This window comes from Onychostruthus taczanowskii, unplaced genomic scaffold (genome assembly GCF_017590055.1).
Source record: "Onychostruthus taczanowskii isolate IOZ18803 unplaced genomic scaffold, ASM1759005v1 scaffold20, whole genome shotgun sequence".
Lineage (NCBI taxonomy): Eukaryota > Metazoa > Chordata > Aves > Passeriformes > Passeridae > Onychostruthus > Onychostruthus taczanowskii.
Window position 1 is genome coordinate 12,258,804 of NW_024499240.1, and position 27,749 is coordinate 12,286,552.

The following is a 27,749-nucleotide window of genomic DNA, read 5'->3' on the forward strand; positions in this document are numbered from 1 at the left end:
TATAGTGGTATGGATAAAGAAACAGTTTAATTTTATCCTTTTTTTTTACAATATAATTCAAAGACAGTCTCAGTTTCCCTATAATGTAAAGTCTAACTTAAACTTGTTAATATTTATTAGACAAATCAATGGTTTGCTTAGGCTAACTGAAGTTTTATGGTACCATCCAGGCACATGTGTGTACACAGTACTCATGTAAACAATAGCAAGGGAAAATACAAGCAGTGTCTCACTTAGGCCTTATATAAAATCAGCTTAGTACAGCAAGTCAACTTTACAGTGCAAATCTGAATGAGAAGAAACAGGATTCAAACTTCCAGAGTGTTGATTTGAAGTTAAACTCTTAAAGCATAAGAGGAATAGGTGTAAAATTTTAATGCAGTCCTGAGCACCACATCATTTTCTTCAATTTTGTAGAGGAAATGTAATTAGCAACACCAGTCCCATGTTTTTGCCTGTCCCAGTCACCATGGCCAATATACACATGCAGAGTGACTGTACAAAGGAGCCACACCATGGATGCAGACAGCAACGAGCTAAATACATTTTACTACCTCCAGAAAACATCCTCCTACCTGCAGTACAAACTCCAAGGTATCTATCAAAATCAGGTAACCTGGTCTATACAAGGCAAGTTACAGCTAAGTGTATAGACAGTAACTAAAGCTACTTTACTCTGACAACATCTCATGCAATTACCCTGCTGACAGTTAAATACAATGATAAACATGAGACAAGCAGCTTCTGAAGAACACAGCTGTTGAAGTACTTAAGCTTAGTCTCTCAATTTTCTCATTGTTTATATTCCCTTTACATCCAGGTGATAACAGTTGCTTGAGGTGTGCTTGATTCATATAAAGAAAAATAGAATTTAAGGCATGTTTAGTATATTATGAAAAAACACTTAGTAAAAATATGTGGACTCCCTTATTTCCATGTAAGTGTAATGTAGAAAATGAAGTGTAAATTACTGAAACTAGCTGAGCTAGCCCATTCTGACCTGCTGAAAGAAATAAAGAGGGCTCCTGTCAACCTCAGAGAAACAAGCTAACTTCTTAAACAGCAAAGCAAAATTCATTCAAGAACACTGCTACTGCTTTTAGACCCTGCATTCATGTACACTTAGCAGTATTTCTCTTATATGCATCTCTAAAACATTTAATTCTATCTTTCTAGACAAAATGCAATTAAGCAGCACTCATGGAAATTGTCAGTTATTGCAAATCTGCAAACACAACTTGAAACAGACACCTGATAGGGAACCAGAAGCATGACTCCAAATCTTTCTGTCAGTATGGTTAAATGAAGAGAAACAAATGTATGTTGAAAACACAATTAACTCTTGCAAAGAATCGGGTTGGCTGTTTCAGGTACGTAGCATGTTTTGACTAGGAATACAAGCAGAGATTGTGCCAGTGTGTTATGTAGTGTAACATGAACAGCTGAGGTATAATCTGTAAGCAGTTGCCACAAATATGCACAGGTATTCTTTAGAGAGGTTGTGGACTGGAGAACAGCAAAAGTCTGCCTTAACAGGAGAGCACCTGTCCCCTGCTGCACACAAACTTCCAATGCTGACAAAAAAACAAAGTCCAGAAAGTGTGTTAGATATATATAAAGAATATATATGTTCAATACCATAGTGAAATTGTCCTTTTAGTTAATACTATAGGTCCTGTTAGTGTCTGGATATACACATACAGCAATATGCATATCCAGAAATAAATCTTCAAAGCCATTTTAAAAAAATAAAAAGGTAAATTAGGAATAAGCTACATTGCAAGAAGCTTCCTGCAGAATTATATATTTAAGGTGATAATCTTTGAACTAAGACTTAATATAGCTACTGCATTACAAAATGGCTTGCTGTGAAATCGTAATCTCACTTTTTCCCCACCCAATCAGACACATCTTCAGGATTGGAATTCAATGATTGTTTAGCAGCATTTTTAGAGAACTGTAAATTCTTTTATTAACAGGCATTATAAACAGATACTACTACTTTTATTTAAAAACCATGAGTGCCACACTGATGAATATACAGCTCATGAATAACTTAGAAGTATTTCCCATATTAAAAGGCAATGCACACAGCATACAAAAAGTATACTAAACAAAGCTATGAGGATACGTGATTGAAGTGTCTAAAGTGATATATACAGTACATAATTAATGTTTTGTTTATATTCAGTACAGGATTCTGTACTGCTCTTGCCATTATGCCTCACTCTCCCCTGACACTGAATTTTGCACTTCTTCTTCCAAAATTGGTACAATCAGGTTATCCTTGGACATCAGATTATACTTCATCACAAACTTAGTGAACCGGTGACACAAGAAAGTTTCATTCTGGAGGTGAAAAAAGGGAAAAAAACAGTATGTACAGAAGGATTATTTTAAACCATGATGAGGAACATGCTAAACAAAAAGCCTGCTTCTATGTAATTGGCTCATTTACAGGTCTTAGTCAAGCTTAAATAGTAAATTCATCTTTACTGGTTGCTTATAGTTCCTACAAATACTAAGAAACCTACTGAAATTGAGGCTTCAGTCACAGCTCAATTTAACAGCACTTAGTGCATATAGGAGGAATTTCAGAACCCTACTTTTAAATATTTAAATATATTCTTGTCTATCTCCAATGCAACAGGGCACAATCATCTGTTCCAGAAACCTTCAGTGGGACTTGGCAAAGGTTGCCTTTTATATTTAGCTCTACCCCTTATCTCCTTCCTAGCTATTAATTTCTACTTTCCCATTAAAAAAAAAAAAAGGTTACTGGTCATGCACAAGTTGCCCTCAATTACTCTGATCCTTTACAATTACACAATTACAATTCTTTAACTGTTGTGCAACATACACAAATAGGAAATACATCTATGTAAGCAGTACTAACTGCACTCAATGCTTGAATACATTCAGGATTCTTAAATACAAGATGAATTTGAGTTGTCTGTAGAAAAACCTGAAATTCTGGCCTTTTATCTAAATGAAGGAAACCACAATTGAGTACACTGATCACATAAATGATTTCTTGTGCGTACATGTAAGTATGACAGCTTTACAGTTCTTGTAAAACTGGAATCTACTGTAATCAATCCTTCATTTGAATACAGATCTTCTAGTAGTACTAAAATATTTGATACAACTCCATCACAGGTGTAACTTCAGAAAATACCCTGCTTTCAAGATGTAATTTCAAACTACTTACTTCATATTCATCAAATATCTGCCGGTGATGGAAATAAGCGTGTGAAAATATTCTGTAAATCCTTCGGCACACTGATCCTAATTTGGCTACAGAGGATTCCTTTATGCTAACCCTGTAAGCAGCAGGAGAAAGGTTATACAACTGCTCTAATGAAATTACTACTAAGGAACATGTTGACATCAATTTTGATCGTTAAAACTATTCTGTATAATTGCATATGAAATTTAGACTTGTTGGTGCAAGCTCCACATTTACAAATTGTACTCTGATTACAAAGAAGTTCTGCCTGTAATTAATCATCATCAGTTATTCTGTTAAAGGCTGGATCTCTGGTTTCTAGGGTTTATGGGCAAAGAAAAAAAGAGACTTCCAGTTGCACCTCCTTGTCTATACTGAATTCCTAGAGAAGCACAATTTTGACTTCTGCAAGGAGTTTTCTCTGATGTGACCTGCCCATTTGGTAGCCTGTCTCTGTCTTCTGTGATTGCCATGTCCCACAGTAGGTTGGTGTTGGCTTCTGGTGCTGTCCTGTTGAAGGCATCTGAGGTGCAGCATCTGTCCAAAGACCATCCTCTTGTCTAGGTGGGCACTACTCCAATGGAAGCCCCATACCACTAACAGACATCACTAAAACAGTTTGTACCTAAAAAGCATCCCTGAGCTCCAGTAAAGTGCAAACTATTTGAATAAGCCAGGATTCTTCCTTGGCTTAGAAGTGCCAATAGGCCTCCCAACTCCTAAGAGCTGCAGGATTTTTGATAGTTCCAATAGTAGTCCATGAAACATGCATTACACTTCTCCCTGGGCTTTGGCACTGTCTTAAGTTCCAGCCTCCACCCTCCTTCTCTCCCTTCTCCCAAGAGAAAATGTTTTTACCTGCTGGGGAAATATTTATTGCTATTCAGAAGACATGCAGCTCCATCAAGTGTGTGCCTGGTGTAGTCTATAGCAGGACACTACAGAAACAGACAGTGAGTGAGCACATGCATGACATTGTCAGAACTTGTTTAAAAAGAAACATTTGATTGTATTTCCTCATGCTTTGAACTTCATTGGTCATTTTTATTCCCAGAAGTTTCACATAGCTTGTCTAAAGGTATAACTATATATATATATATATTTATATCTATATAGCTACATTTCCTCCTTAAGTGAGTAATTTCTTTCCTCTGCTTCACAACCCATATAAATTATTTCAAGAAAAAAAGTTACTATGGCAATGCCATTATGCATGTGAGTAGTGAATTTCATGCCTCTCCTTGAACAAAGCTGTATAATAAAAATACATGCTAGGAGTACACTGAAAGGAAAGATGATTGTTACCTCACAGCTCATTTATTTCCCACACAGTCAAGTTGCCAGACTTGTTCTTTTACAGGCTCTGAAACCAAACCTGCACCTAAATCTATCGGTGCTTTTTACTTTGGCAAAGAAAACTAAAATCATGCATGTAACTAAGTGTGTAACAAGCCAGCCCTGGCTCTGCAATCAAGTACACCTGAAGAAAGAAAAGATGAACTGAGCCAGACTGAAAGAATGTCTGTCCATTGTCCATTCACCAATTTCAGGAAAAAGACTTGTCAGTTGTACATTTCTCTCAGCAGTTCAAGGTTCCATCAGCCCCTATCTGACCATGACTTGGTGGCTACTGCCATGGAAAACAGGAGATGAATGCTGCACGCTCAGAGATAAAAAGAAGCCTGAAGTTCTCCAGTCTAGCTGAGGACAACACTGCCAGACATGCCAAGGTGCTGACTAGGGATAGGGGTTAAAGGAGAAAGTGGGAAGTTGGCTAAGTCAGAACATCTCAGAAAAGTAAAAGCAGAACAAAACAAGAAAAAAGTTCTTACGGGACAGAAAGGATAATATTAAAAAGAACCAGTACCTTATTCTGCAAGGTGAAATACAAATATAAATATGACAAACAGCATTATCATCATAACCAAAAGCAACAAAGACTTTCTGAAGGCAAAAAAAAAAAAAAAAAAAAAAGATGTATCAAGTGGTTTAACAGAAGATCTGAACCAAGTTTAACTGGACATGCAGGAAGATCAGCTAATGCCGTGCTGATAAACCCACTTGACTAGAAACATCTTTATGACTCCACCGCCTTTTTGGAGTAACTGCTCTAAGAACGAGCACATGCACTCAGGTTTGGAGTGTCAGGTTTACACTGTGGATCAAGGGCAAGGCTTGAAGATGAGAGCCCATTCCCAGCAAGGACTCTTCTATCAGTTAAACAAAGAGCTTTCTTCCACTGAGTTTCAGGCAGGGTCAACACCAAGCGCAGAGAAAAGGGGAATGTGCAAAGCCACTAATACTGACTAAAAAAGCAGTTCCTTTTCTCTCTGTAAAACACTACAGAATGGCAAAGAAGAGCAGCTCCAGTGATATTCATAACCCACATAAGCTCTCAGTTTGACTAGAGAAGCCACCTCTAACAGCTCCCCATGAACCTATGAACTGTGAAAGACAATTCCTGCATCACTGGAGTCAGTTTTCCAAAATACATCCATACCTCTTTGGGAGTTTTATGAGCTGCACAAAGAAAAATCCACTGTTCAGTTGCTGTCATCTGAGTGCATGTGTCAGGGTGACATTCACTCTGTTAAAACAATTGTTCAGTTAAGAATAAAACCCAGCAGCAAAAAGGAGCTCATCTTTTCCAATCACTTTCTTGCCCTGTCCAGCCCCCAAAAGGGTTATTTGCCATAAGCCCTTAAAATCTTACAAAACCTCCAACCACTGCGTAGCCCTGTGTGTATCTGTTTAGAAGAAAGCTCTGCAGTCTACACAAAACAAAAGTCTCTTCCCTGACAAAATGTCTCAAGAAAATAATTACCTGAAGCTTGACAGCTAGTCCATTGAGCTCAAGGCAGAATTGTCTAAAAGAAATTGAACACAGCAGCATCAAAATCAGCTTTTTGTTTCCTCACTGCAAGTATCTCATAGAAAACAGCTTAGATATTCTGATCTTCACACCAGCAGATGGGTTTTTTTTACTCAGCTAAACAATTATATTTTAATTCTTCACTGACAGCAAAGGCTGAGTTTAGCATATCATTTAGTGGAAGTATTGTACTGCAACTTAAAAAAAAAACAAAAAAAAACCAAAAAAAACCACAGAAGTGGACAAAAAGGTTTGTTTCCTTACAAGCAGAAAAATAACTGCAAGACAATCCTGCTGTTCTTGCCTATTTGCCTGCTAGTTTCAGGAAAAGCACTGGGAGCATCTGGAAATCACATTACCCATTACTGGAGATGAAGAACTGACAGTACTATGAGAAAGCGCTATGGAAATTGATGACTATATCTTCCTATTCAAGAAGTGAGGTACAAATATTTTCTTTAAAAAAAACTAAGATCAGAGCACATTATAAATCTTTAAAAGTAATAGAGAATTCAGAAAATAATACTAATATTTAACAGTGGAAAAATCAAATTTCATTTAAGTTACTTTTGATGTGTCACATTCAAACAGATTCACTACCATCATCAATCAACAAAACTTAGAACCAAGACAGAACGTTGACAAAAGATGGATTTTACCTTAAATGTTCATACTTCCATACACCTTCATCCTGGCCTTCGGGAGGTTCAAGGATCTTATCAATGTTGGAACAGTCTGCCCTTATGTTTTGTTGAATATACTGGTAGGGGAGTAGAAATATAACTAGATCTTGTTGTAATTACAGTAAGAAAGTATATTTAAAACATTACATCTTGGAGGGGCTTAATTTTTACTTAAATAATTGACAGACTAAAAAGTTCAAAAGTAGATGGGCAGGGTAAGGAAACTGGTATTAAAAATGCCAGATCTGAAAAATGCCTTTCTTCAATTAAAAAAGGTATACGAATTGGGAAACCCCCCCCCCCCCATTTTCCTAAATCTGATTTTTTTAAACCAGACATGGGAATTTAAGTTACTTCTGCAAACAAAATGAACCATTAATTTGTTAATATACATAGGTGCTTAGGAAATTCACTGCTGTGCAGCAACAACCTAAGCAGATAAATATCAAGCCCTGTTCACTTTTATATACCAGAACACAAAACCTGGGAAACTGCACTCATTAACAACATTTCATGCAAGTAGGAATACCTGCTGGACAGCTAATGTACTATCCATTTCTTCAAAGGACTCATCAGGCCAGTTGTAGAAATCCTGTTTTGAAAAAAGAAAAGTTTAAAGCAATGTAACAAAACCACAGGGGAAGGAAGAAAGGCACACAGCCTACAATAAGCCTGAGCATGCAGGAAAATAGATGGAGTTGATACAATTCCAGGAAGCTGCCTCTGAACAGAAGCAGCACACAGTCCTGGCAGGAAGAGGGAGAGGATTTACACTCCCAGCACTGCAGCAGCAGCACACCTTGGAATGGAAAGCTGTGCATGACTCGGCAGGTGAACACCCCCGCTGCAACACCCAGAGCCTGCATTTGTTCATTAAATACGGCACACAGCACCACTGCAGGTGTGACAGCAGGCAGCAGTGGGGAAGAACAGGTCTGCAGAGAGCAGCAGCATGCACTGGTTATGAAACTAAAACTCCCAGTGGTGACACAGCAAGAAAAACATCTCTGAACTGAGCTCACGCAACGCTGTGTGCCTAACCTGGTACCACATCCCCACCTTACCCTTGGTATGCTCAGTATGCCTTGATTAATTTACCTGGATGCTTATCAGCCTTGTCAATGATAAAGCCTTGCAGGAGTTTCACCTCACATCCAGCTGCACCTGTGTTCTGCAGCAGTCCACACGTGCTGCACCTACGATCATCCCAACCATTGGCATTTCCTTACTGGGCATTTTTCACATCTAAAATTTGGTGCTATTCCCTCATATCATGCAGAGATGCTGCATGTCAGCTTGCTGTAGTCATCCCAGGCGGTGCAATGACTCAAGGAAAATGTCCCAACAGCAAAGCTTAGCAATCTGTTCCTGAGAGAGCAAGTCAGCTCTGGGAAAAATACCTCAAGTGCCTATCCACTGTTGAAATATCATTACCTCATTGTATCTGCAAACTGAACAGCTATACCAGTGTCACCCAAAATAAAACATTAAATTCAGCCACACACAAAGAAAAATCATGTCTATGGAGAGAAATTATCACCACTATACACAAAACACTTTAACCTGCATAGATTTCATACTATTTGACCAAACCTAGGTCTATGTCCAGCTGTTTTTCAGAATACCCCAAATTTATCAAAGGCACAGATCTCCTTCTCACACAGAAGGAGACATTCTGTCTCCTTCACAGATTAAACATGCGTAGAATGACCTGATTTACAGGATTGTGTAATAATTCTATCTCTATGCTATGACAAAGAACAGAAGACACGTGTCATACACGGCTCCTTTGCCACCACGAGTTCTCCTCCCAAAAGCAGAGGGGAAAGTCTCACATAAAGGTCTGACAGAACACCTCTCTGAAATAATCTAAAAAACGCAGTTTCCGTGTTTGACGTGTGCCTGTTCCAGCTGACCGTGACACCACAGAAACGAATTCAATTTTGATTAAGAGGAGCGATGTGACACCAGAATTTCCCTGTGCGCAGTTACGTAAGGGAAGGATGACTTCCCTCCGGGATGGGCAGGCAGGTACGGCCGCTGTGCCGGAGCCGAGCTCCCGCGGAGCCCGGCGCAGGGTCATGAGCCCGCTCCCGGAGCGTGCTCTGGCTGTTTTCACAGCAGCACCAACAGCCCAGCCCGACAGTGCCGGGAGCGCCCTGCCTGCACCGGCCCGCGCTGCCGCCGGCTGTCACAGGTGCCGGGGCCCGTGCCTCCCGCGGCCAGCCGCGCCCGGCGCCACCTCCGCTCCCAGCCCGCAGCCTGGCAGCCCCGGCGGCCTTTCCGCCGGGCCCGCGGGGAAGGAGCCGCCGCCGTGCCCGGCCGACTCACCTGGGCCTTGGTGCCCGGGCGGTTCCGCCGGAGCACGGCCGTGCCCTCCGCCATGACCATAGCGACCGCGGGGCCCGGATGTGCCGCGGCGCCGCGCGGGGCGGGAACAGCCGCTGGGCGGGGCGGGAGCCCGCGGAGGGAGGAGCGGTGCAGCCAGAACAGCCGCTGCGCGCGGCGGGGGCGGGAACGAGAACGGGAAGAGCTTCTCGCGAGAGAAGGCGGGAGGCGGCGCGCGGGGCTGCCGTGAGGGAGGGCGGCGGTGCGGCCGCCCCGGTCCCGGCCCTTTTCCCTTTTCCCTTTTCCCTTCCCGCTCGGCTCCGAGCAGCGCCGAGGCTGCTGCTCTCCTCCGCGCGGCGCTGGAGGCCAGGAACGCTTCCCTGTGAGCGCGGTGCCCTGCAGGTTCCTCTGTCAGAGCAGAGCTTTGTATTCCTGAGAGGGAGCCCTGACGCACCCGCCCCCCCACACACGCAGAGCCGGGAGTGCGGAGGTTCGGGGCGGCCGCTCGCTGCTGCGGGGCCGGTGGCGCAGCGAGTGACCCGGTTTGTGAGGCGAAGCCTCGCACGGAGATTGACGGGCTGAGTGGTTATTGAGGAAATCCATAGCATTTCTTTCTGTCTCATCAGCATCCCCCGCCAGCCCCGGCTGTGCGTGCACTCACGCAAGGTCAGTCCTCGCTTGTCTGTACAACCCAGTCCCCTGATGCTCTGTGCAATACAAACTACAAGTGTGTGGATTTAAAAATTATTCAGAGTTTAATAGTCAAGATTTATTTTAAAAATAAAGAGCCCACCCTAGCAAGGATTGTTTGGGGCAAAATAAAGTAGATAGGAAGCCTCTCTAGGTCAAAGGCAGGATTGAGACACCTGTGAGCTTGGTGTGCAGAGGGCACAAACTGCTGTGCTCATGGCAAACAGAGTTAGCTCCGGTTTCAAGGGTTACTGGGCCGGGTGTTGACTCTATTTGCGAAGAAAACAAAAAAGACACTGTTACCTCATGGCTGGCTGATAAATACGTCTCCCTTACAAGCGAGTAAACATTTTGGAGCGATTCATACTATTTCTGTAGGATAAGTGAGAAGAACATTATTTGAAAGCGGTTCTATTTCTCTCAAATACGTGGTAGATGAGTACAGAGTAAGGAATTGCTTCTGTCTGGCTGCAAGAACGGTGAAGCAGCGAGGAACCGTGAGACCCCTCCCTCACACAAGCAAGGGGTAAATGGTCGCAGCTGTGCAAAATGGAGAGGGCTGCTTGCTGCTTGCTGCCTGGTGCCGTCCCTACTCCCACCGCATTTCAGGGTGAGTGCTGCTTGTAGTTTCCCCCTTCACTCAATTATCTTGCTATAAACAACACGTTAAAACCCCTTCCTTCTACCCCGCGAGAGTTTGTGAAACATTTCTAGATGTCTGACAAACCTCCAATTCGGCTTTCCTGTCGGGAAGAGAAGCGCTCTTTGATCCCGGCCTGGCTCGGGCAAGGCCGTGAGCGGGCCCGTGCCGTGCTGCAGAGGCCGGCCGGGAGCCGAGAGCCCGCCGTGCCCGGTTTCCATCGCACAGGCGGCTCCTCTCAGGTTACACTGTAACGCGGAGCTCGGCATTCCTGGCTTCAGGCACCTGAGCTCGGTTTGCAGTAGTTACTTTTTTACTCCTGGCCAGCATTCCTGCCCCGGGGATGTCAGCTCTTCGGGTCGTGTGGCGAAACCCAGCTTGTGCAAGAAACCGTCAAAAGGTTTAAAACGCTGTGAGAAATTGCTGTGTTGGAATGAGGAGTAGAAATGTCCTAGCATTTCTTTAGACCGGCTGTATTCCAACATTATTTTTTTCATGAGGTTGATATTATTATTAGCCAGTTTCAAAACACAAACAGTTCTAGCTGAAGTCCTTCAAAATTCAGCGGTTTGTTTGCATTATTTTTTATTGTTGGATTTTGTTTTGATTTTTTTTCCTATCATCATATTCAAAGTTTAACCTTAAAGCACAGAAAAGTTGGGGACTTGACATTTCCATTTGTCCCTGACTTTTATTTCATGGTCATTTTGCTTTTAACGTGGAAACAAATCTGACTGTGAAGAAATACCTCTCAGAGAAAACTATGTCTCTGTCAGTTCACTCTGAAGATGGTTCATGTGTCTGCAGAAAAAAAGGAAACAAATCTGCCTCATTTATTAAGATCTTGAATTCTGTAGGGTATCTTGTGTTGCTCCTTGATGATTAATCCTGTATTCCTGGAAGATGCTTATCATTTTTATTTTATTAAATTTCAAGCTGGTTTTGAACAAAATCTGAACAAGAGTAACTTCAGTTTTGGGGTTTCAGCTGGTCCTCATCCTGTGGCCTTCAATAATGAAAATTTGAATATGTGGCCAAAATTTCATCAACCATTCACGTGCTGTTAGGGCCCTGTCTGTCCTTTCTTCTCTACTGGCATATAAATGTTCCATCCCTGTCTTACTGTGGCAGGATAACATAATCAGGGTGAGAAAAGCTTTCTGAAAACACTACAGCTGCTGAGAATGGAAGCTGTTCTGAAGTGCTAAGAAAAGAAAGTCACTAAAGATGGAGTCCACCTGGTTTCCTTGTGATTCTGACAGACTGAAGACTGTATCCCCTCAAAAAGCAGGTGGGGCAATATGGAGCATTTACACCAAAACTGAAGTTTTTAAACCACATAGAAGACAGTGGAAAGAAGCCTAAGTTCCTACCAGAAGAACACAGCAAAGGAACAGGGTCTGTCCTTGCCTGAAGGAGGGATACAGGATCTGGCACACAGTCATGGCCTGGGGGGCAGAACAGCAGATGGATCACCTTGGCTGTGTGGCAGTTGCCTTGTCCTTGCTTACAGCAAGAGCCTTGTGGTGCAAGGATAGAATGTTCCTGTCAATCCAGCAAATGTTCCAGGGTGTCCTCCATTTAATTAGGCCTAGGAACACTATTTTCCCCAACATCCATAAATGACTTATTCCCATGAAGTGTGACTTCTGTTTTTAATCACTTGTGTAAACGGTACTAGATACAGCCATGCTAAGTTTAATAAACAGGCACTTTATATTTTAATAAATAGGCATTGTATGGAGCTGCTGAAAACGTGCTGGGCTGAAGGTGGAGCTGGGGGCAGCCAGGTTGTGTGGTGAGGGATCAGAGGGATCCTGTGCAGTTCACGTCTTTTAGAGCCATTAGGGAAAGAAATGGTGACATTTTAGGCCTAAACATTTCCCTGTTAATTCCTACTGCATCTTGAGATGGGGTACAGTGTCTCTCAGCTGTTTGTAAATATTTCAAATACCTTCTCCTCTTTGCTATGTGCCTGCAGCAGATTGCCTGCCTTATCCTGGGAGATAAAGGCATGCTGGCTGCAGTGGAAGAGAATGCTTCCCAGGGAGTTTGTGTTTCATTGCACAATCGATTGTCTTGCAAGGTCCTTGGGGTGTGATTATCTTAAGTTTCGGCTTGAAGGTGCAGTGCTGTAACTACTAAAGTAAAACTGCAACAGGGCAGATTTCAAGATGTAGGTCTTTTATACTAAAAAGTGTATTTTTATTCATTTGGCATCTCGCCTGTCTGTCCATAGTTCAGTGCAAATTTAACCCCCAGAGCAGTGTCTGGTTTGTCTTTAGCACCAGAGCAAGCTGAGCTAACCAGCCAAGAGCAAGCACCCCCGGGAAAGGGGAGCAAAAGACATTGCAGCCAAGCCTGGCAAACGCAGCTCCCGCTGGAATGGCTGGGTGATCAACGGCATCTAGGGAAAAGCACGGCTCCAGCTGACCCCTGCGCTGTGCAGCTGACGGGAGGGACTTTGTGCTGGCAGAATATACATTGTGTTTCACACTGGCAGAGCTCGAGTCCCACACTGCAGCGTCTGAATGGAGATCAGAAAAATATTTTGTTACAGTTCTTTACTGTTACGCTGGAATCAGCATTATAATGTATCTAGCAGCGCTGAGTGCGGATCAGCATGACTAGAATGGGAAAGAAGTGCAGCTCAATTCCAGCCAATGAAGCTTCAGCAGCAATAAGCCATGTACTGACTGACTTCACTAGGACTAGTCCAAAAGCACTTTAAGGCACTGTCTGTTCTTAGGCTGCACTGGATCCCTCTGTGCAGCCAGCTTTGAAAGCCTCCTCAGGAACAGTCAGATTTGGGTGCTCCTGCACGTACAACCCCGAATCCTTGTCAAGGCAAGAGAAGGTGGCCAGGAATATGCAAATTTAATTGCTTCAGCATTACCTCAGTCAATGTCTTGCTATTTAAGAATGGTGTGTTAAGGGTAAAGGAAATATCATTTGTCAAAGCAGGTCTCTCCTGAGTTAAAGGAAAGCTCAAGAAATCTCTGGGTGTGAGTGTGGTTTAAGAGTAAAGGAAATATCATGTCAAAGCAGGTCTCCTGAGTTAAAGGAAAGCTCAAGAAATCTCTGGGTGTGAGTGTGGTAATCAGTAAAGAAACTTCATTTAAGACCAGCATCAGCCCCACTCTGCCTGATTAACTGCTGAGGGAGGTTTTTTATTTTCTATTGGCAAAGTTTAGTGAGTGATACGCAAGAATAACCATTAATTCTTACCTGCTCCATCTGGGAACTGGATGATTCTGTTACAGCACAGACACAACTAACACCAGGCTCCTTCCAGCTCTTGGGGGACAGGCTGTGTGCCTTAACCTTTCAGTGTTTCAGGCTCTTCAGACAGAGTTTACAAGAACCCATGCTATCTCAGGAGTCCAGTGTGCAAGGGAGCTGGATAAAAGGCCTCAGCAAGACTGCATCTGTCTGGTAACCACTTTAAGCTCATTTCATACAAACTTGGTGAAAATAACATTACTACCATTGAACGTTTCAGAGAGCTCATTACACAACTGAGACTCAGTTTCACTGAGCAACAGCAGAAACTGAGACAAAAGCAGAACAGTTTTACAAGTTTATTGGAAAGACCCTTACAATCTCAGTACAGAGATAAGGATATAAAATGATGTTGTTTGGAATAATTAAGGCTGGTTGGTGGTCATCCACATGTCACTGTTCAATGGAACTCAAGCAAGAGCAACTGATTTCTGACTGTACATATTTTTATTTGTGTTCCATCGTTACAGTGAGATCGCAAGTTATTTCAAAGACTCAATGCCTGTTTATTATAAAATAAAGGACATTATTTACATGATGAAAGAAAAATTTCAGCATTTTAGTGGAATGGATGACTGATACTGCAACAGGTTTAGTCCACGTATTTCCCAAGAATGTCACCATCTCTAAACAAGTAGTAGTCCTGTAAAGAAAAGAAACGTTAGCTTCTGTCACGTAAATCTTTTTCTTGTTTTGCAAATACTGTCTTGTTCCGAGTCAGCATTATTGCAGTCATTAAGTACAGAATCAAAAGCAAGCTAACCAAGAATCAACACGCAGAGCTAGTCTTGAAGAAGTTCCTTTTGTTCCTAAGATACTCCTTGGAGAGCTATCAAGTTACTACTTCTAGCAGTGGGAAAGCGCAAGAACTGTTAGAAAACAATTCTGCAGGCTTTCCCAGCCAAAAACAAGGATGCCCCCAGGAATTCCTAAGCCTTTTTGGATGCCCTCTAATATGTGCTTGACATATGGAGGCCCATTTTGCCCACCCAGCAAAGGTCAGGTCAGAGGCTCCTGCGGCTGCCGCCTTTCACGCAGGGCAGCAGTAGCGGCAGCACAGCTGTCAGAAGGCGGCTGGATGCAGCTGCTCCCTTTCGTGAGTGGTGCTAACAGCACAAAGCAACCGCAGCGTTTCCCACCGGGGCTTCAGGAACCATTCTGACCTGCACTCACAGAGCTGGGAAACCTACCTTATCTTCCAGCACGATCTTAGTACCACCATATTCTGGGAGCAAAACCTTTTCACCAACTTTCACACTTACTGGCTGAATCTCGCCATTCTGAAAAAAGGAAAAAAATCCTTACTTTTCCGTAACAGAATTCCTCCAAACTACCACAATCCATTCATGTACAGAAACGTTCAGGAAATCACAACTTTGCATTTAGTTTTAACTGTAAAGACAAGCATGAGGTCTTCACTTGACACGCTGAATAGGACTTCACTTGAAGAACCATGAAAACCCCTTGTAAATCAAGGGACAAATATTTCCATATTCTATAACCAAGGATAATTTCTCCAAATGCCAGTTAAAAAAGCACCTTGCCATTTCTGTAACTTTGATCAACTGTTGCCACCAAACCACTTGTTTAGAAGACCCTGATGAAGTTTAATTAAATTTTTGTATTATGAATAAAACATTAACACATTAGTCAAATATTATCACCCTTTCACAATATAAACTGTTGAAAAGCAGATCCTGCCACAAACCAGCCTGGGATGTATAGAGGGACTCATGGTGTGTGCCCAGGTTGAAATTTAACCTGTTTTCCAGTGCCACTGACTGAACACTGCTCTGGTGGGGAACCAGCCCTTCTGATGTGGAAGCCTGCAGGCACTGGCCTTTTTGTGAACTGGCTTCTTTTATCTCCATACACATATCCAATGTGCAGAATTAACAAGCAGTTATTCAACACTTGTTTCCTTTGATTGCTGACCTTCTTTAGTCCAATAAGCCTAATCCTTATGGACAATGGTATTTTGCACAGCACAAGGCAGACAATAAATAGGTATTTTATATTTTGTGGAAATCCCACATTCTGGGGTTCCACCCTGCTCACAGGTCACAGACATTTGGGCATATAATAATTTTAATAAAAAAGTCTGCTGGTCCCTCAAGGTTTTGGCTGAAATGTGATGAAACAGGGTATATCACACACAACACTGTCTATGTATTTAAAATAAACCCCCACCACCAACTCCTCCCCAAAAACACCCCCACCACCAAACAAGCAAACCCCATAAAAAAACAAAAAACAAACAGCAAACAAAAGAAACCCCACTCCATTTTACAAATTACAAAAGGAATGCTGGAATTCATTTCAGGACAATTGAGATTTCTACCTGCTTTTTGAATCCCTCCCCACTTGCAATTTCAGCCACCACACTCATCCATTTTTGTGAGCTATCACCACTTTTGCACTATATCCATCCCACCCTTAGGGCAACATTCAAGCTACCACCACTCTGGTTCTACCCAAATGGAATGCTTCAGGGTGATTACCTTTCCTCTGCCTCCAGATCCAACTGCTACTACTGTTGCTTGTAGCACTTTCCCTTGGGATTTTTCTGGTATCATGATTCCTCCTTTGGTTACTGTCTCAGCTGCACATCTCTCAACCAGTACACGATCAAAGAGGGGAAGAAATTTCCTAAATGCTTTTCCTGCCTGTGGAAGCAATTGTACATTGCAACAAGAGAGCCATTACAACAAAAACTGCAATTAAAAGGACTTTAAAAACCAACACATAATGATTTCTCTTTTGAGAGAGATGATGAATAGTGTAAGACAACTGCCAAGCACTTATTTAATAGCAGCAAATAACAGCTCTGATTGCATCAGAAACTCCTGAAGGCACAGGCAGATGCTGGGCAATCCTGACAATTCCGCTGTAGGAAGATGTACTCCAGCTGGGGAATAAATCACCCACAACAGAGCACACTCCTGTCTGGAAAGGCCTCTAGGCTTTTAACAGCAAGCCCTTAGCTGCTATAGCTTGGTGAACACATCAATTATATGAACTGCATCTATACTTGTCAATAGGTTTACATTAAAGAAGCACAAGTCTAGCCAGGTGCCCCGTTGTCAGTCTTTGTCAGGTGCTTTCAAGCATTACCCTTTCACAAAAAAACAGGTGAGACTCTGCAGCCTGAGCCACAGCGCTATTACTTATACCAAATTCTACAAACAGATTCAGAAAAAAATGACAAGGAAGTTTAGGTCGAGGCCCTGAAAATGAGAAGGTAGGCAACCTTCCGGCTCAGCTGCTTTGGTATCTGCTTCTGCTTAAGCAGAGTCAAGGTGAGGGGGTTTTGTTAAGTTGTTGGGTTCTTCCCTCACATTTGGTAGAGGTTTGGGGTTTTTTTGCAACTATTTCTGCTATCTGTCTGCATTTTAGAACCAGCAGTCTAATTCCCATAGGCCAGATAAATGCAAGCAAATGCACTTATCCCAGCACGTGGGGGTCAGGAAGGAGGAACTTGCTTTGATTTAGAAGGAAAGACGTGGCAAGTTGCCAAGTCACATGGAGATAGTGCTCCACTAGACAGGTACACAGAGCCCACGCTCGGAGAAAGAGCTGGAAGGGCCTGGCGTCCGTGCGCCCTTTGCCGGCACGCCTCGGCACCCACACGCACTTGAGCGGCGGAGGACAGCACAGTCACAGCAGGGCACGAACAAAAGGCAGTACGTGGAGATGCTGCGCTCCACTGCTGTCAGCAGCACAGCCATGACACACAGCCGAGGGAGAAGGCTGCTCCTTGGGGACGTTTTCATTCTGTGAAGATAATATCGCTAACCCTCTTCTTTAAGAGCTGTTCTACGTTTACAAAAAATAAACCTGCCAGACTTATGACCATTAATATTTTACACTAAGTGTTAATTCTTCACGTTGTTATTATCCTAAGAATCAAGTATCACTGCAAGAACAAGGGCAACTCAGTCAAACTCTCCTTCTTCTCTACAAAAAAAATTACAGGACTTATAGAAAGGAGAGCTCCGGAGCGTGGCACAGGTTCCTGTCTATCTCCGCAGAGCCCCGCCGTGCCCCGTGCGGCCCTGCCCCGCGGCGCCGCTGCCTCCAGCTCCACCCTGAGCTGCAGATTCTGCGCAGCCAAAAGCGGCCCCCGCAAACCTCCCGCCGCGTCCCGGCCGCAGCCCCCGCTCCTGCCGGGGCAGTCGCCTCTGCCCCACGGACTGCGTGACCTTGCGGCGCCGGCACCCCCGCCTCCACCATCCCCCCATCTCCCCGCGACCCAGCGCTGCCCGCGGGCACGGCAGGGACCGGGCGCACCCGTGCGCGGCGGCGGGGGCCCCGGCAGCGACCCGGCCGCGGGGAGGAGTAGGGGCGCCGCCGGGCCGTGGGGCTGTCTGTCCCCGCGGCGCCGGGCAGCCCGGGAGCGGGGCCGCAGCGGCGGCGGGAGATGGCGGCGGCCCCGGCACTCACCATGATGCTCCCGCGCGCCCTCACCGAGTGACCGCGCCGCCGCCAGCACACACGTGAGGAAGGTCACGGCGTGCGCATGCGCGGCCGGTACCCCTCCCCGGGGCGGAGCAGAGCCGACCCCCTCCCCCGGCCCCGGGGAAGTTTAGCGCCGCCGGTTTTTTTCGACCGCTGCGGCCCCATCCCAGTCCCGGGAACGGCTACGCCCTGGCGGTACCGCGGACCCGCCGCACAGCTCCCGCGGCGCTCCAGGCCGGGCCCCGCACGGAAGTGAGGTCAGCTCACCTCTGACCCGCGGCGAGCATGAGCGTTCCAGAAGGTTCTGGAATCGGCGGGCCCCGAAACATGAATGGTTCATGCTTACAAGGCCTCAGCGCATGCGCAGTTGCAGCCCGCGGCCCAGCGCTGCAGGCGGGCTGTGGGCGGGCGCGGGGGCCATGCTGGTTCCGGGGCCGGGCGGCGGAGCCGCACATGGGCCGGCGGCGGCGGGGGGCGGGGCTGAGGCGGTGAGGGCGGCGCTGACCTTGCTGCGCGTGTCCTGGAGCAGCGGCCATGTGCCCGCGGGGCCCTGCCCGGCGTGGGGGCTCCGGCGGGCCCGGGGTGGCGGCCGCGGCCTTGTCCGTCTTCTCTCCGCCCTTGATGGCGTAGCGGCGTGTGGGACCCTTACCCGAGCTCCCCTCGGCGCGGCCCCGCTGCTGCAGCCGCGGGCGGGCGCGGCCCCCGCGCTGAGCACATGGAGCCGCGGGCGCCGCGCGGTGCCCTCGCCGTGTCCTGCCCCGCTCCCGGCGGGAGGAGCTCGGAGGCGCTGGAGGCCGCGCAGGGAGGAGCTGCTCGGCGTGAGGATCGGGGACAGCCAGCCCGGTACCTGCAGTTGATTGTGTGTCTCGATTTCAGCCGGTGGAAAAATGAAAGATTCATCGTGCCTGCATTACTTCCTGAATCTGTTCTCCCTCTTTTCCTGTAGAAGTAGCTGTGCAAAGCTGTAATGCTTTTTTTTCTTTTCTCTACGTTTCTTTTAATATTTTAGACATGCTCCGTTTATCTACAGTACTCCGTCAGATAAGACCCGTGTCCAGAGCCCTCGCCCCCCATCTAACACGAGCCTATGCAAAAGATGTGAAGTTCGGAGCGGACGCGAGAGCTCTGATGCTGCAAGGAGTAGATCTTTTAGCTGATGCTGTAGCTGTCACCATGGGGCCAAAGGTAATGGAAGACTTGGCCTTTATGTTAGCACAGACCCGGCTGAAAATACTGTAACAGAGAACAGTTGTTGGGTTTCTGTCGGCGAAGCTGCACGATTGTGTTTGCAGAACTGCAGCGCAAAGGGGTAGGGGAGAGGACAAACAGCTGTAGTCTCACTGTCACCAAAAGTGGGACAGCAGTGCATGTGCTTTTCAAAGTAACAAAATCGCTTGGATTCCTGTGAAAGGTACATTATATTCATCTAAACAGTTTGAAGGTTAAGGAGATGTGCATAATGTGTTACCAGCTCAGCTGATAACCTGTAACAATGCAGTACATAATGTAACTGTCCGTGTCATGGGGTGGGTTAATTAGCATGTGGGTGGCTTGGTTGGAGTTTTTCATGATGCTTGTTTGGTTTGTTAATTTATTTTTTTTTTTTACTAATTACAATTTTATATTAGTTTACCTTTTAAATATTAACAAGCTTTAGAAAAATCCCAAGTGTAATACTGAGTTTTCAATTGGCTGATGACTATTACCAGCCTAGGTGAAATTTTGTGGTAGAGGCGTTCACTTGTGTTACCCTGTGTTCCGTTCTGTAAGGGACGTCTGGGGCTCTTGGAAAACCAGCTGTGGTGTTCTGCACAGTCATGCAGTGTGCAGTAGGGCTTGAAATGAGATTCCTCTTCTTGAGGAAGAGACACTGATTTTCTTGGGGCTTGTGTGAATACGTGTTCCCTGTAACAGCATGTGCATGATTGTTCTTCTGAGGGCCACTTGGCCTCTGTAACATGTTTTCTTGTATTCTCTGCACATTTTTAGTGCTCTACCAGCTTCATTCAAAGGCAAAAATACCATAAAGCTGAGCAGCAGATGAAGGTTAAGGAACAATTATGTCAGGAAGCTGAGGCTACTTCCATAAAGGAACAAAGTTTAAGTGTAGTTGGTTAATTTGACTCTTGTTTTTTTTGAATCAGGCTATTTTGTGAATGCCGAAGCACAGTCCTAATCCTCTGGCTAAAGGGCAGTTGCTGATGCAACTTCGTGTAACCTTAGGGGATTTTTGTTTGTCATGCTGTTCTTCGTGTAAAAACGGAGGGGTTGTGCTGCAGTGCCCGAGTCTGCTTCTGGCATTTTTAAGAAACCTCACTCTGGTGAGGAAAGCTCTTTTGGCACTGTTGTACTCTTCAAGGAGCCCGGTTTGCAGTCTCACACAATCTCTTGGTACTGCTCCAGCATGTTGAACAGCACTGGTTTGTGTGGGAGCTCAGCTTCTCAATATGCCGGACCATTCCAAACGCCTGTGCAGTTACTGGTGCTGTTTGTTCCCTTCTTCAGGAATGCAGGCAGGTGTTCTTGCTGAGAGCAAGCCCCTTCATGCGATTTGTTATCTGGAGGTTTTGTACTCCTCAAAGCTGCGAAGCAAACATTAGGAATAGGACCATATCAAAATACAAAACAGAATTAAAGAAACTAGGAGACATTATGAAAAATGTACCGGTAGCATGCTCCTCCAGAGAGGAGTTCTCTTATTCTTGAATCATTTTTATATTTAGAGGTGCAGGTCAAATAAGATCGTAGTCGGGAATGCGTTTTGGCATAACTGTTCCATGGCACAGAGTAAATTTCCATAAGCTGTTCTCCAGGTTCAGCCCGAGTAACTGAAGCAGAACCTCTCCTTGCTTCAGGAGCAGCGAGGCCTCGTGCTGGCAGGCAGCCAGAGCTGTTCAGTCATTGAGGCAGATGTGCGGGCTCTGAGCAGGGGAGCGGCACGGGCACTGCGCGGGAATCCTCGCCCCGCTGGCCTGGCACGGATCCCCAGCCTGGCTGGGAGAGCTCCCAGCAGGACCCGGCAGGGCTGGGAGGGACAGTGCTGAGGTGGGGCACTTGCTCTCCCTTCCCTCTTCCAGCAGCTCCAGCTGTCAGGATGGTAGAGGAGTTTCAGGGCAGCAGTAAACCAGAGGTGGCTCCTTGAGTTTCTGCTGCCTCCAGCTCACACTGGAATGTGATTGTTTGGGGCAGCTGTTGGCTGTGGAATTAATCTGTGAACAAGCGATGGCCTTGTGCAGGTGCATGTGCCTTGTGGTCCCTGTATGGGTCACGGTTTCCCGTGTTGGCTGTGTCTGTTAGGTATAATACTCCAGCTTTTTAGGTGGATCCAAGTCTGAGCTAAGATGAGAAAAGCTTGGTAACTTGCAGTCTTGGAGAAATTACTGTAACATGAACACAAATTTGAAGTGTTCTCAGTTATCTTTGCTAATCACTATTGAGGTTTGCAAGTCTGGGTTTTTTTTCCTTCCAGCACATGCAACAAATTGAGCTTTGTATACTTGTTTTCTAATCACAATGCTTCTTGTGATCTGATGAGAATCTTGGAAAATTGGTTCTTTGAGTTGGTATCTTTTTAATTTGGGGGTAAAATATTAGCATTTAGAGGGACTCTCTAGTTTTTTTTCAAGGTTAGTCTTCTTAATTGCAGACTGTGGTATTAAGCATTATGGCTGAGAAATGGGTGTCATTCCGTGCCAGCATAAAGCCTTTGAGCCACTTTTCTAGTTTTGGAGAACCTTGGTATTAAAGTGTGTGTTTGAGAAGTCCCAGCTGAGCCCCTGTCTAAGGTGTTCAGCTGTGACTGTTCAAAATTTTCAGTGGAGCTCTTGAGAGTAACATGCTTTGGGTTGGCTTGGATTTAATTTATTTTTTTTCGGTCCCCCTAGGGAAGAACAGTTATTATTGAACAAAGCTGGGGAAGTCCCAAAGTGACAAAAGATGGTGTGACAGTAGCAAAGGCAATTGACTTGAAAGACAAATACAAAAACATCGGAGCGAAGTTAGTTCAAGACGTTGCCAACAATACCAACGAAGAAGCAGGAGATGGTACCACTACTGCAACCGTCCTCGCACGAGCCATTGCCAAGGAAGGCTTTGAGAAGATCAGCAAAGGAGCCAATCCAGTAGAAATCAGGAGGGGTAACTTTTTCCTGTTGATTTTAATATTTAATCGCTGTCTTTGTTTTTCATACCCTAAGTTTGAATTGCTTTCTATTTGAAGAGTTATATGATGTTTATAGAGCACAGTTGGAGTTTTTTATACTGCAGACTGAACAATTAATCATTTGTCTAATCATTGTACTATTTTACATGCAGTCAACTTACTTAACTTGTTGTAAGTGAACTCCAGTTAAAGCCATTTCTGCATTTAATTAATACTGTAGCCATGTAAACAAATGTGTTACAAATTTCAGTCATGACAGTATCTCACACCAGTTTCAAAAAACCCATCACTGCATATACAAATGACAGTATGGAACAAGAACTATTTGATTTTTAACATGCACACAATGCATTTTTGCAGTGTGGCCTCCTCTTTGAAAGGAAACCTGTTCATTGTGGTGGGTGGGTGCTTGGTTTGTGTTTTCTGTGCTCTGCACCTTGCTTTGTTCACTCACAAGTGCCCTGTTCATCTCAGGGGTGATGCTGGCAGTGGACGCCATCACAGCTGAGCTGAAGAAGCTCTCAAAACCTGTTACAACTCCAGAAGAAATTGCACAGGTAAAAAAAAACACCATAAAATGTAACCCAAATTTAGGCATTTGTTTCTCAGAAACAGTTTTGTGAGGTTAGGTTTCATGAAGTTAGGTTGTGTGCATCTTGACACTGGGTACTTTTCTTTATAAAGCAGAAGTATTGTTCAGTTGCACTGCTAGAAGCTAGTTCAGAAGTTGGCAGGTTTTTTCATCTTCAAGTTTCCAAAGTGTGGTCTTAAAACATAAATGTGTGTACTTAGGAAGAATTGATGGGAACAAAGCTCTGTTGTGAGTGGAAGTGATGGCAGAGTACTGAGGGTGTGGCAGATGTGCTGTGGGAGATGAGGTTCAGGGGTGTTGGTGGTCCTGGGTTATCTGTGCCTGGAGATGGCCTGGGTGTGAGCCCGGTGCAGGGAATCTGGCTCTGTGCTGCAGCTGCCCAAGGGCCCGAGCCCTTCTGGCAGAGTTCCTGCCTCCTGCTGTGAGTGTGCTGCACTCCCCTGCCCTGCCTTGTCAGAAATGCTTATTGTGATTTTTTTTTTTTTTTTTTTTATCATGAGGAAGCGCCTTGCTTTGGAAAATGGGATTAAATGTCTTATTCTTTCAGGTTGCCACAATATCAGCAAATGGAGATCAGGAAATTGGCAATATAATCTCTGATGCAATGAAGAAGGTTGGACGAAAGGGTGTGATCACTGTCAAGGTAAGAACTGGCCAAGGGACTGTCTCTTCTCCTGTTAGGGCTGGCTTTTGTCACTTGTGATGCTGCTGCTGCAGCTCACATTCCATAACTCCCACCATAATTCCTCCCCAGCTCTTTTAGGTCAGAGTTTGACCACTCTTCCCTTTTACCTTCTTCCTGTTTTGGAGAGAATCACATGAAACTGATGAGGGATCCAGAGCCTTTCAATCTGTTGTGCACGACATGCTGAAACTGTACTTGTGCTTTTGGTAGCAAACAGGAGATTTTAATGCACACTTTCTTGCATCTAAACAGGATGGAAAAACTCTAAACGATGAACTGGAAATCATTGAGGGTATGAAATTTGACAGAGGCTACATCTCTCCATATTTTATTAACACAACTAAAGGTGAGTTACAATAAGTCACGTCAAACACCTTCCAGTGGCTTGTGTCAGTCAGAAATGATGGCACCTGGAGGGCTTTACAGTCCCTTATGCTGTGCACCACAGCAAATAGAGCAGGGGGTCCTTTCCCATCAGAAAACTTGAACTTGGTAAAAGCTTGGGGTGTTGGGGGTTCCTTTTTCTTCCCTGCAAAGTGTTCCTGCGAACATCAGGCTGGCCTTGCAACACAGCAGAACAATGGAGAATTGAGAGTGGAGTCTTGCAGAAAACAAGTTGTCTTTTTTTTAATGCAGTTGGAAAGCGCAGCCATTGCTCCAAAGCACCTGCTCAAGTTCAAAGAATGCTTGATATGTTTTTGTAATGGAATTGTTCAGATAATGCATGTTGTTTCTGCAGGGCAGAAATGTGAATTCCAGGACGCTTACGTTTTAATCAGTGAAAAGAAAATCTCTAGTGTACAGTCCATAGTTCCAGCTCTTGAAATTGCCAATGCCAACCGCAAACCTTTGGTCATCATTGCTGAAGATGTTGATGGAGAAGCCCTCAGCACTCTAGTCTTGAACAGGTGAGCCTTAAAGTCGTTTTTTTCTATGGTGTAAGGCTGGTTGTTCTCTTGCCTGTGCCAAAGAAATAGCAGCTTTTAACACCACCATGCTTCATATCAACTCAGGCAGAACTTAACTGCCCTTTTATAAAAAACTACCTCAGTTTGTGATGGTCTCTTTGTTTGCTTGACTGCTAGAGCTACACTGAAATAATTTGGCATAGTAATTAAACTTACTCTCTGAATTTTTGTCTTTAGACTGAAGGTTGGCCTTCAGGTTGTTGCTGTAAAAGCACCAGGTTTTGGTGACAACAGGAAAAACCAACTTAAGGACATGGCAATTGCTACTGGTGGCGCTGTAAGTAATGATGTTTTAAGTGGCTTTTTGCTCCAAGGAAAGTTAATGCTTTTTAAGGAGAAAAATACTGTACATTTTTAGGTCATTGGCTTGTATTTGGTGGGTTGCAGGCTGTGTTCTGTTCTGTCAGAAATGTAACCATAACTGATGTTTGAAACTTCCTGTTTTTTAAAATGATAATTGCTGTGTAATGCAGTCCTGGCCAGCCATATGTCCTTGTAACTGATTGAAGTCACATGAGGTTGCCTTGCAGGATTTAGGTTTTTAAGGGGAAGGAGGAACTCCAAGGCAATTGTTGCCTCTATAAATATTAATTGCCTGGCCTCAGATGTGGTAAATACAATTATTTAAAATTCTTGGAATTGACTGAGTGAATTTTCTTGCTACTAAATTTTGCATATAGTTGATGCACTGATTAATGTCCCTTTATGCTGCCCTTTTTTAATATGCACTTCAAAGTCATAGCATGATATTGGGACCCAGAGGAAGCTGTTGAAATAAAACTTCATGTTTAAGGTGATGGCAGCACAAAGTAACCAACTAGCAAACTGTTCTTCAGTCAACGACATGTCAATGCCTGTAACTTCTCAAAATACTTGGAGATGACCAGTGACAGGACCCAAGGAAATGCCGTGAAGCTGTGTCAGGGCAGGTTTAGGTTGGATATCAGGAAGATGCTTTTTACTCAGGGTGGAACTGCAGTCATGTGATTATTTTGCACCATTAGCCTGCTGTATGGGTTCATGTACTTGTAGATGTGTGGGGAACCTGTGAATTCCAGCTTTTCACATAATTTCTTTCAGGTGTTTGGAGAAGAGGGTTTGAATCTAAATGTGGAAGATATTCAGCCTCATGACTTTGGTAAAGTTGGAGAGGTCATTGTGACAAAAGATGACACCATGCTCCTCAAGGGGAAGGGTGAAAAGGCTCAGATTGAAAAACGCATTCAAGAAATAATCGAACAGCTAGAGGTTACCACCAGTGAATATGAAAAAGAGAAACTGAATGAGCGACTGGCCAAGCTCTCTGATGGAGTAGCAGTATTGAAGGTATTAAGAACTTGGTAAAATCATGATGAACTAAAGCTTGGGCTTCTTGAGTGCTGAGGTACAGAAGACTTGCCAGTGTGGGAGAGGGTGGGTTGGGTTTCTGGCGCTTCTTAGGCACTGGCAGCTTAGTTTGGTGGCAGCAGAGCCGTCCCGCGCGGGCTCCGCGTGCGGACCCTGACGTGTGGCTTGCTGCTCGCAGGTGGGTGGAACGAGCGATGTCGAGGTGAACGAGAAGAAGGACAGGGTCACCGACGCCCTGAACGCCACCCGTGCGGCCGTGGAGGAAGGCATCGTCCCAGGTGGTGGCTGTGCCCTGCTGCGCTGCATCCCAGCCTTAGATGCCTTAACCCCAGCCAACGAGGATCAGAGAATTGGTGAGCAGATGACTGGAGGGTGTGTGTGGAAGGGATACAAGCAGGCTTTCCTAAGGCTTTATCAGGTAGCTTTCAGTGAGTTTTGAGTTACTTGATCTTAGGAACATTCCATTTCTTTGGTATGGTGGTCTCTGCTTTTGAGTGGGAAGGAGCTTTTTCACTGCATCGCTGGTTGGACTGTGTAAGACCCAGTAGCAGTAAAGCAGCAGTATCCCAGCACAGAGTGGCAAATGTCTAGTGTTGGGAGCTGGCTGTTAAAGTCAGACAGACAAAATCTAATCATGCTCAAGAGACTGTGTGGCAAATCAAATGGAAAAAGACTTTGTGTCATGTTACATATAAATATAGAGAGTAATAATACTTCTTACTATTTTTTGTAGAAGTGAAACATGCATGAATATCCTGCAGAGATTTCATTTGCTACCAAGTGTCAAGTAGCAGAGAACCTTTCTTCCTGACAAAAAATAGCTTATGTGCTTGCTTGGAGGACTTTCTCTTTGTGTTGATCTCCAGCACTAGGGCATTCCTTGGCAGTGGGAGTGGTGTTTGTACACGGAGCTCCAACTGTCCTGTTTCTTGCAGGCATTGAAATAATCAAGAGAACACTGAGAATCCCAGCAATGACTATTGCAAAGAATGCCGGTGTTGAAGGATCATTGATAGTTGAAAAAATCCTGCAGAGCCCATCAGAAGTTGGCTACGATGCAATGCTTGGGGACTTTGTAAATATGGTAGAAAAAGGAATCATAGACCCAACTAAGGTAACCTAAACATCTTAATTCTCAGCTTTGCTTCCTCCCACCTCTTGTGGTGGTCAGCAGGTTTTAAGTAGTTTCTTGCTTATTTTTAGGTTGTGAGAACTGCTCTGATGGATGCCGCAGGTGTTGCATCTCTCCTATCAACAGCAGAGGCAGTGGTGACTGAAGTTCCTAAGGAAGAAAAGGAGCCGGCAATGGGAGGAATGGGTGGGATGGGTGGAGGAATGGGAGGTGGCATGTTCTAATTCCTGGGGTAGGGATGCATCATGAGCTGTGCTGTTAAAGACTGACAGTTCTGACTTCAAAAACTTGAGCTATCAGTGTGAGAGGATGGATAGTGACTGAAGTGAGGCTGGTGTTGAAAAGAATCACTGTAACCATCAGTTACCGGATTTCATTTAACACACGTGTAATTGTTTACAGTCATTGTCCATGCCTACAGATAATTTATTTTGTATTTTTTGAATAAAGACATTTGTACATTCCTGATAACTGGGTGCAAGATCCATCTACCAAGGTCCTGATTTGAACTTAATTAAGGCACTTGATATTCTATTTCAGAATTTCTTGGTGCTTGCCAGTACTAGAAAGAACTTGGAAGCCACTGTGCGTGAGACTAGACAATTGTGTACAAAGTAGGCAAATAGAGTTACGTGAACTTTATGTAATAAACTGCTCAAAAGTTACAAAATGTATCACCTC

At 44.6% G+C, this 27,749-nt stretch overlaps 2 protein-coding genes and 1 long non-coding RNA gene across 5 annotated transcripts; 2 read left to right on the forward strand and 1 right to left on the reverse strand.

Moving 5' to 3' along the window:
- Positions 1-18,305, reverse strand: LOC121335397 (MOB-like protein phocein). 2 transcript variants are annotated; one of them, XM_041403464.1, is made up of 8 exons: positions 9,116-9,233; positions 7,314-7,376; positions 6,761-6,861; positions 6,054-6,096; positions 5,730-5,816; positions 4,088-4,167; positions 3,212-3,323; positions 1-2,349 (listed from the first exon to the last, which is right to left on the reverse strand). In XM_041403464.1, the coding sequence occupies exons 1-8, from the start codon at positions 9,173-9,175 to the stop codon at positions 2,218-2,220; spliced, it is 678 nt and encodes a 225-aa protein (XP_041259398.1). In that variant the 5' UTR covers positions 9,176-9,233; the 3' UTR covers positions 1-2,217. The 2 variants fall into 2 exon arrangements, with proteins under 2 accessions (XP_041259398.1, XP_041259399.1); XM_041403465.1 differs by lacking the exons at positions 1-2,349; positions 3,212-3,323; positions 4,088-4,167; ... (3 more) ...; positions 7,314-7,376; positions 9,116-9,233 and adding exons at positions 14,010-14,367; positions 14,915-15,004; positions 16,226-16,390; positions 18,168-18,305.
- LOC121335399 lies at positions 9,384-12,082 on the forward strand. The gene is made up of 3 exons (XR_005952566.1): positions 9,384-9,778; positions 10,238-10,412; positions 11,574-12,082. It is a non-coding gene; the product is annotated as an uncharacterized LOC121335399 (long non-coding RNA).
- Positions 18,304-27,536, forward strand: HSPD1 (heat shock protein family D (Hsp60) member 1). 2 transcript variants are annotated; one of them, XM_041403461.1, is made up of 12 exons: positions 18,304-18,439; positions 19,192-19,367; positions 22,067-22,319; positions 22,819-22,901; positions 23,484-23,579; positions 23,874-23,967; positions 24,361-24,529; positions 24,767-24,866; positions 25,670-25,915; positions 26,115-26,289; positions 26,872-27,050; positions 27,140-27,536. In XM_041403461.1, exons 2-12 carry the CDS (start codon positions 19,194-19,196, stop codon positions 27,290-27,292), a joined length of 1,722 nt encoding a protein of 573 aa, XP_041259395.1. In that variant the 5' UTR covers positions 18,304-18,439; positions 19,192-19,193; the 3' UTR covers positions 27,293-27,536. The 2 variants fall into 2 exon arrangements, with proteins under 2 accessions (XP_041259395.1, XP_041259394.1); XM_041403460.1 differs by lacking the exon at positions 18,304-18,439 and adding an exon at positions 18,892-19,025.
- The last annotated feature ends 213 nt before the right edge of the window (positions 27,537-27,749 follow it).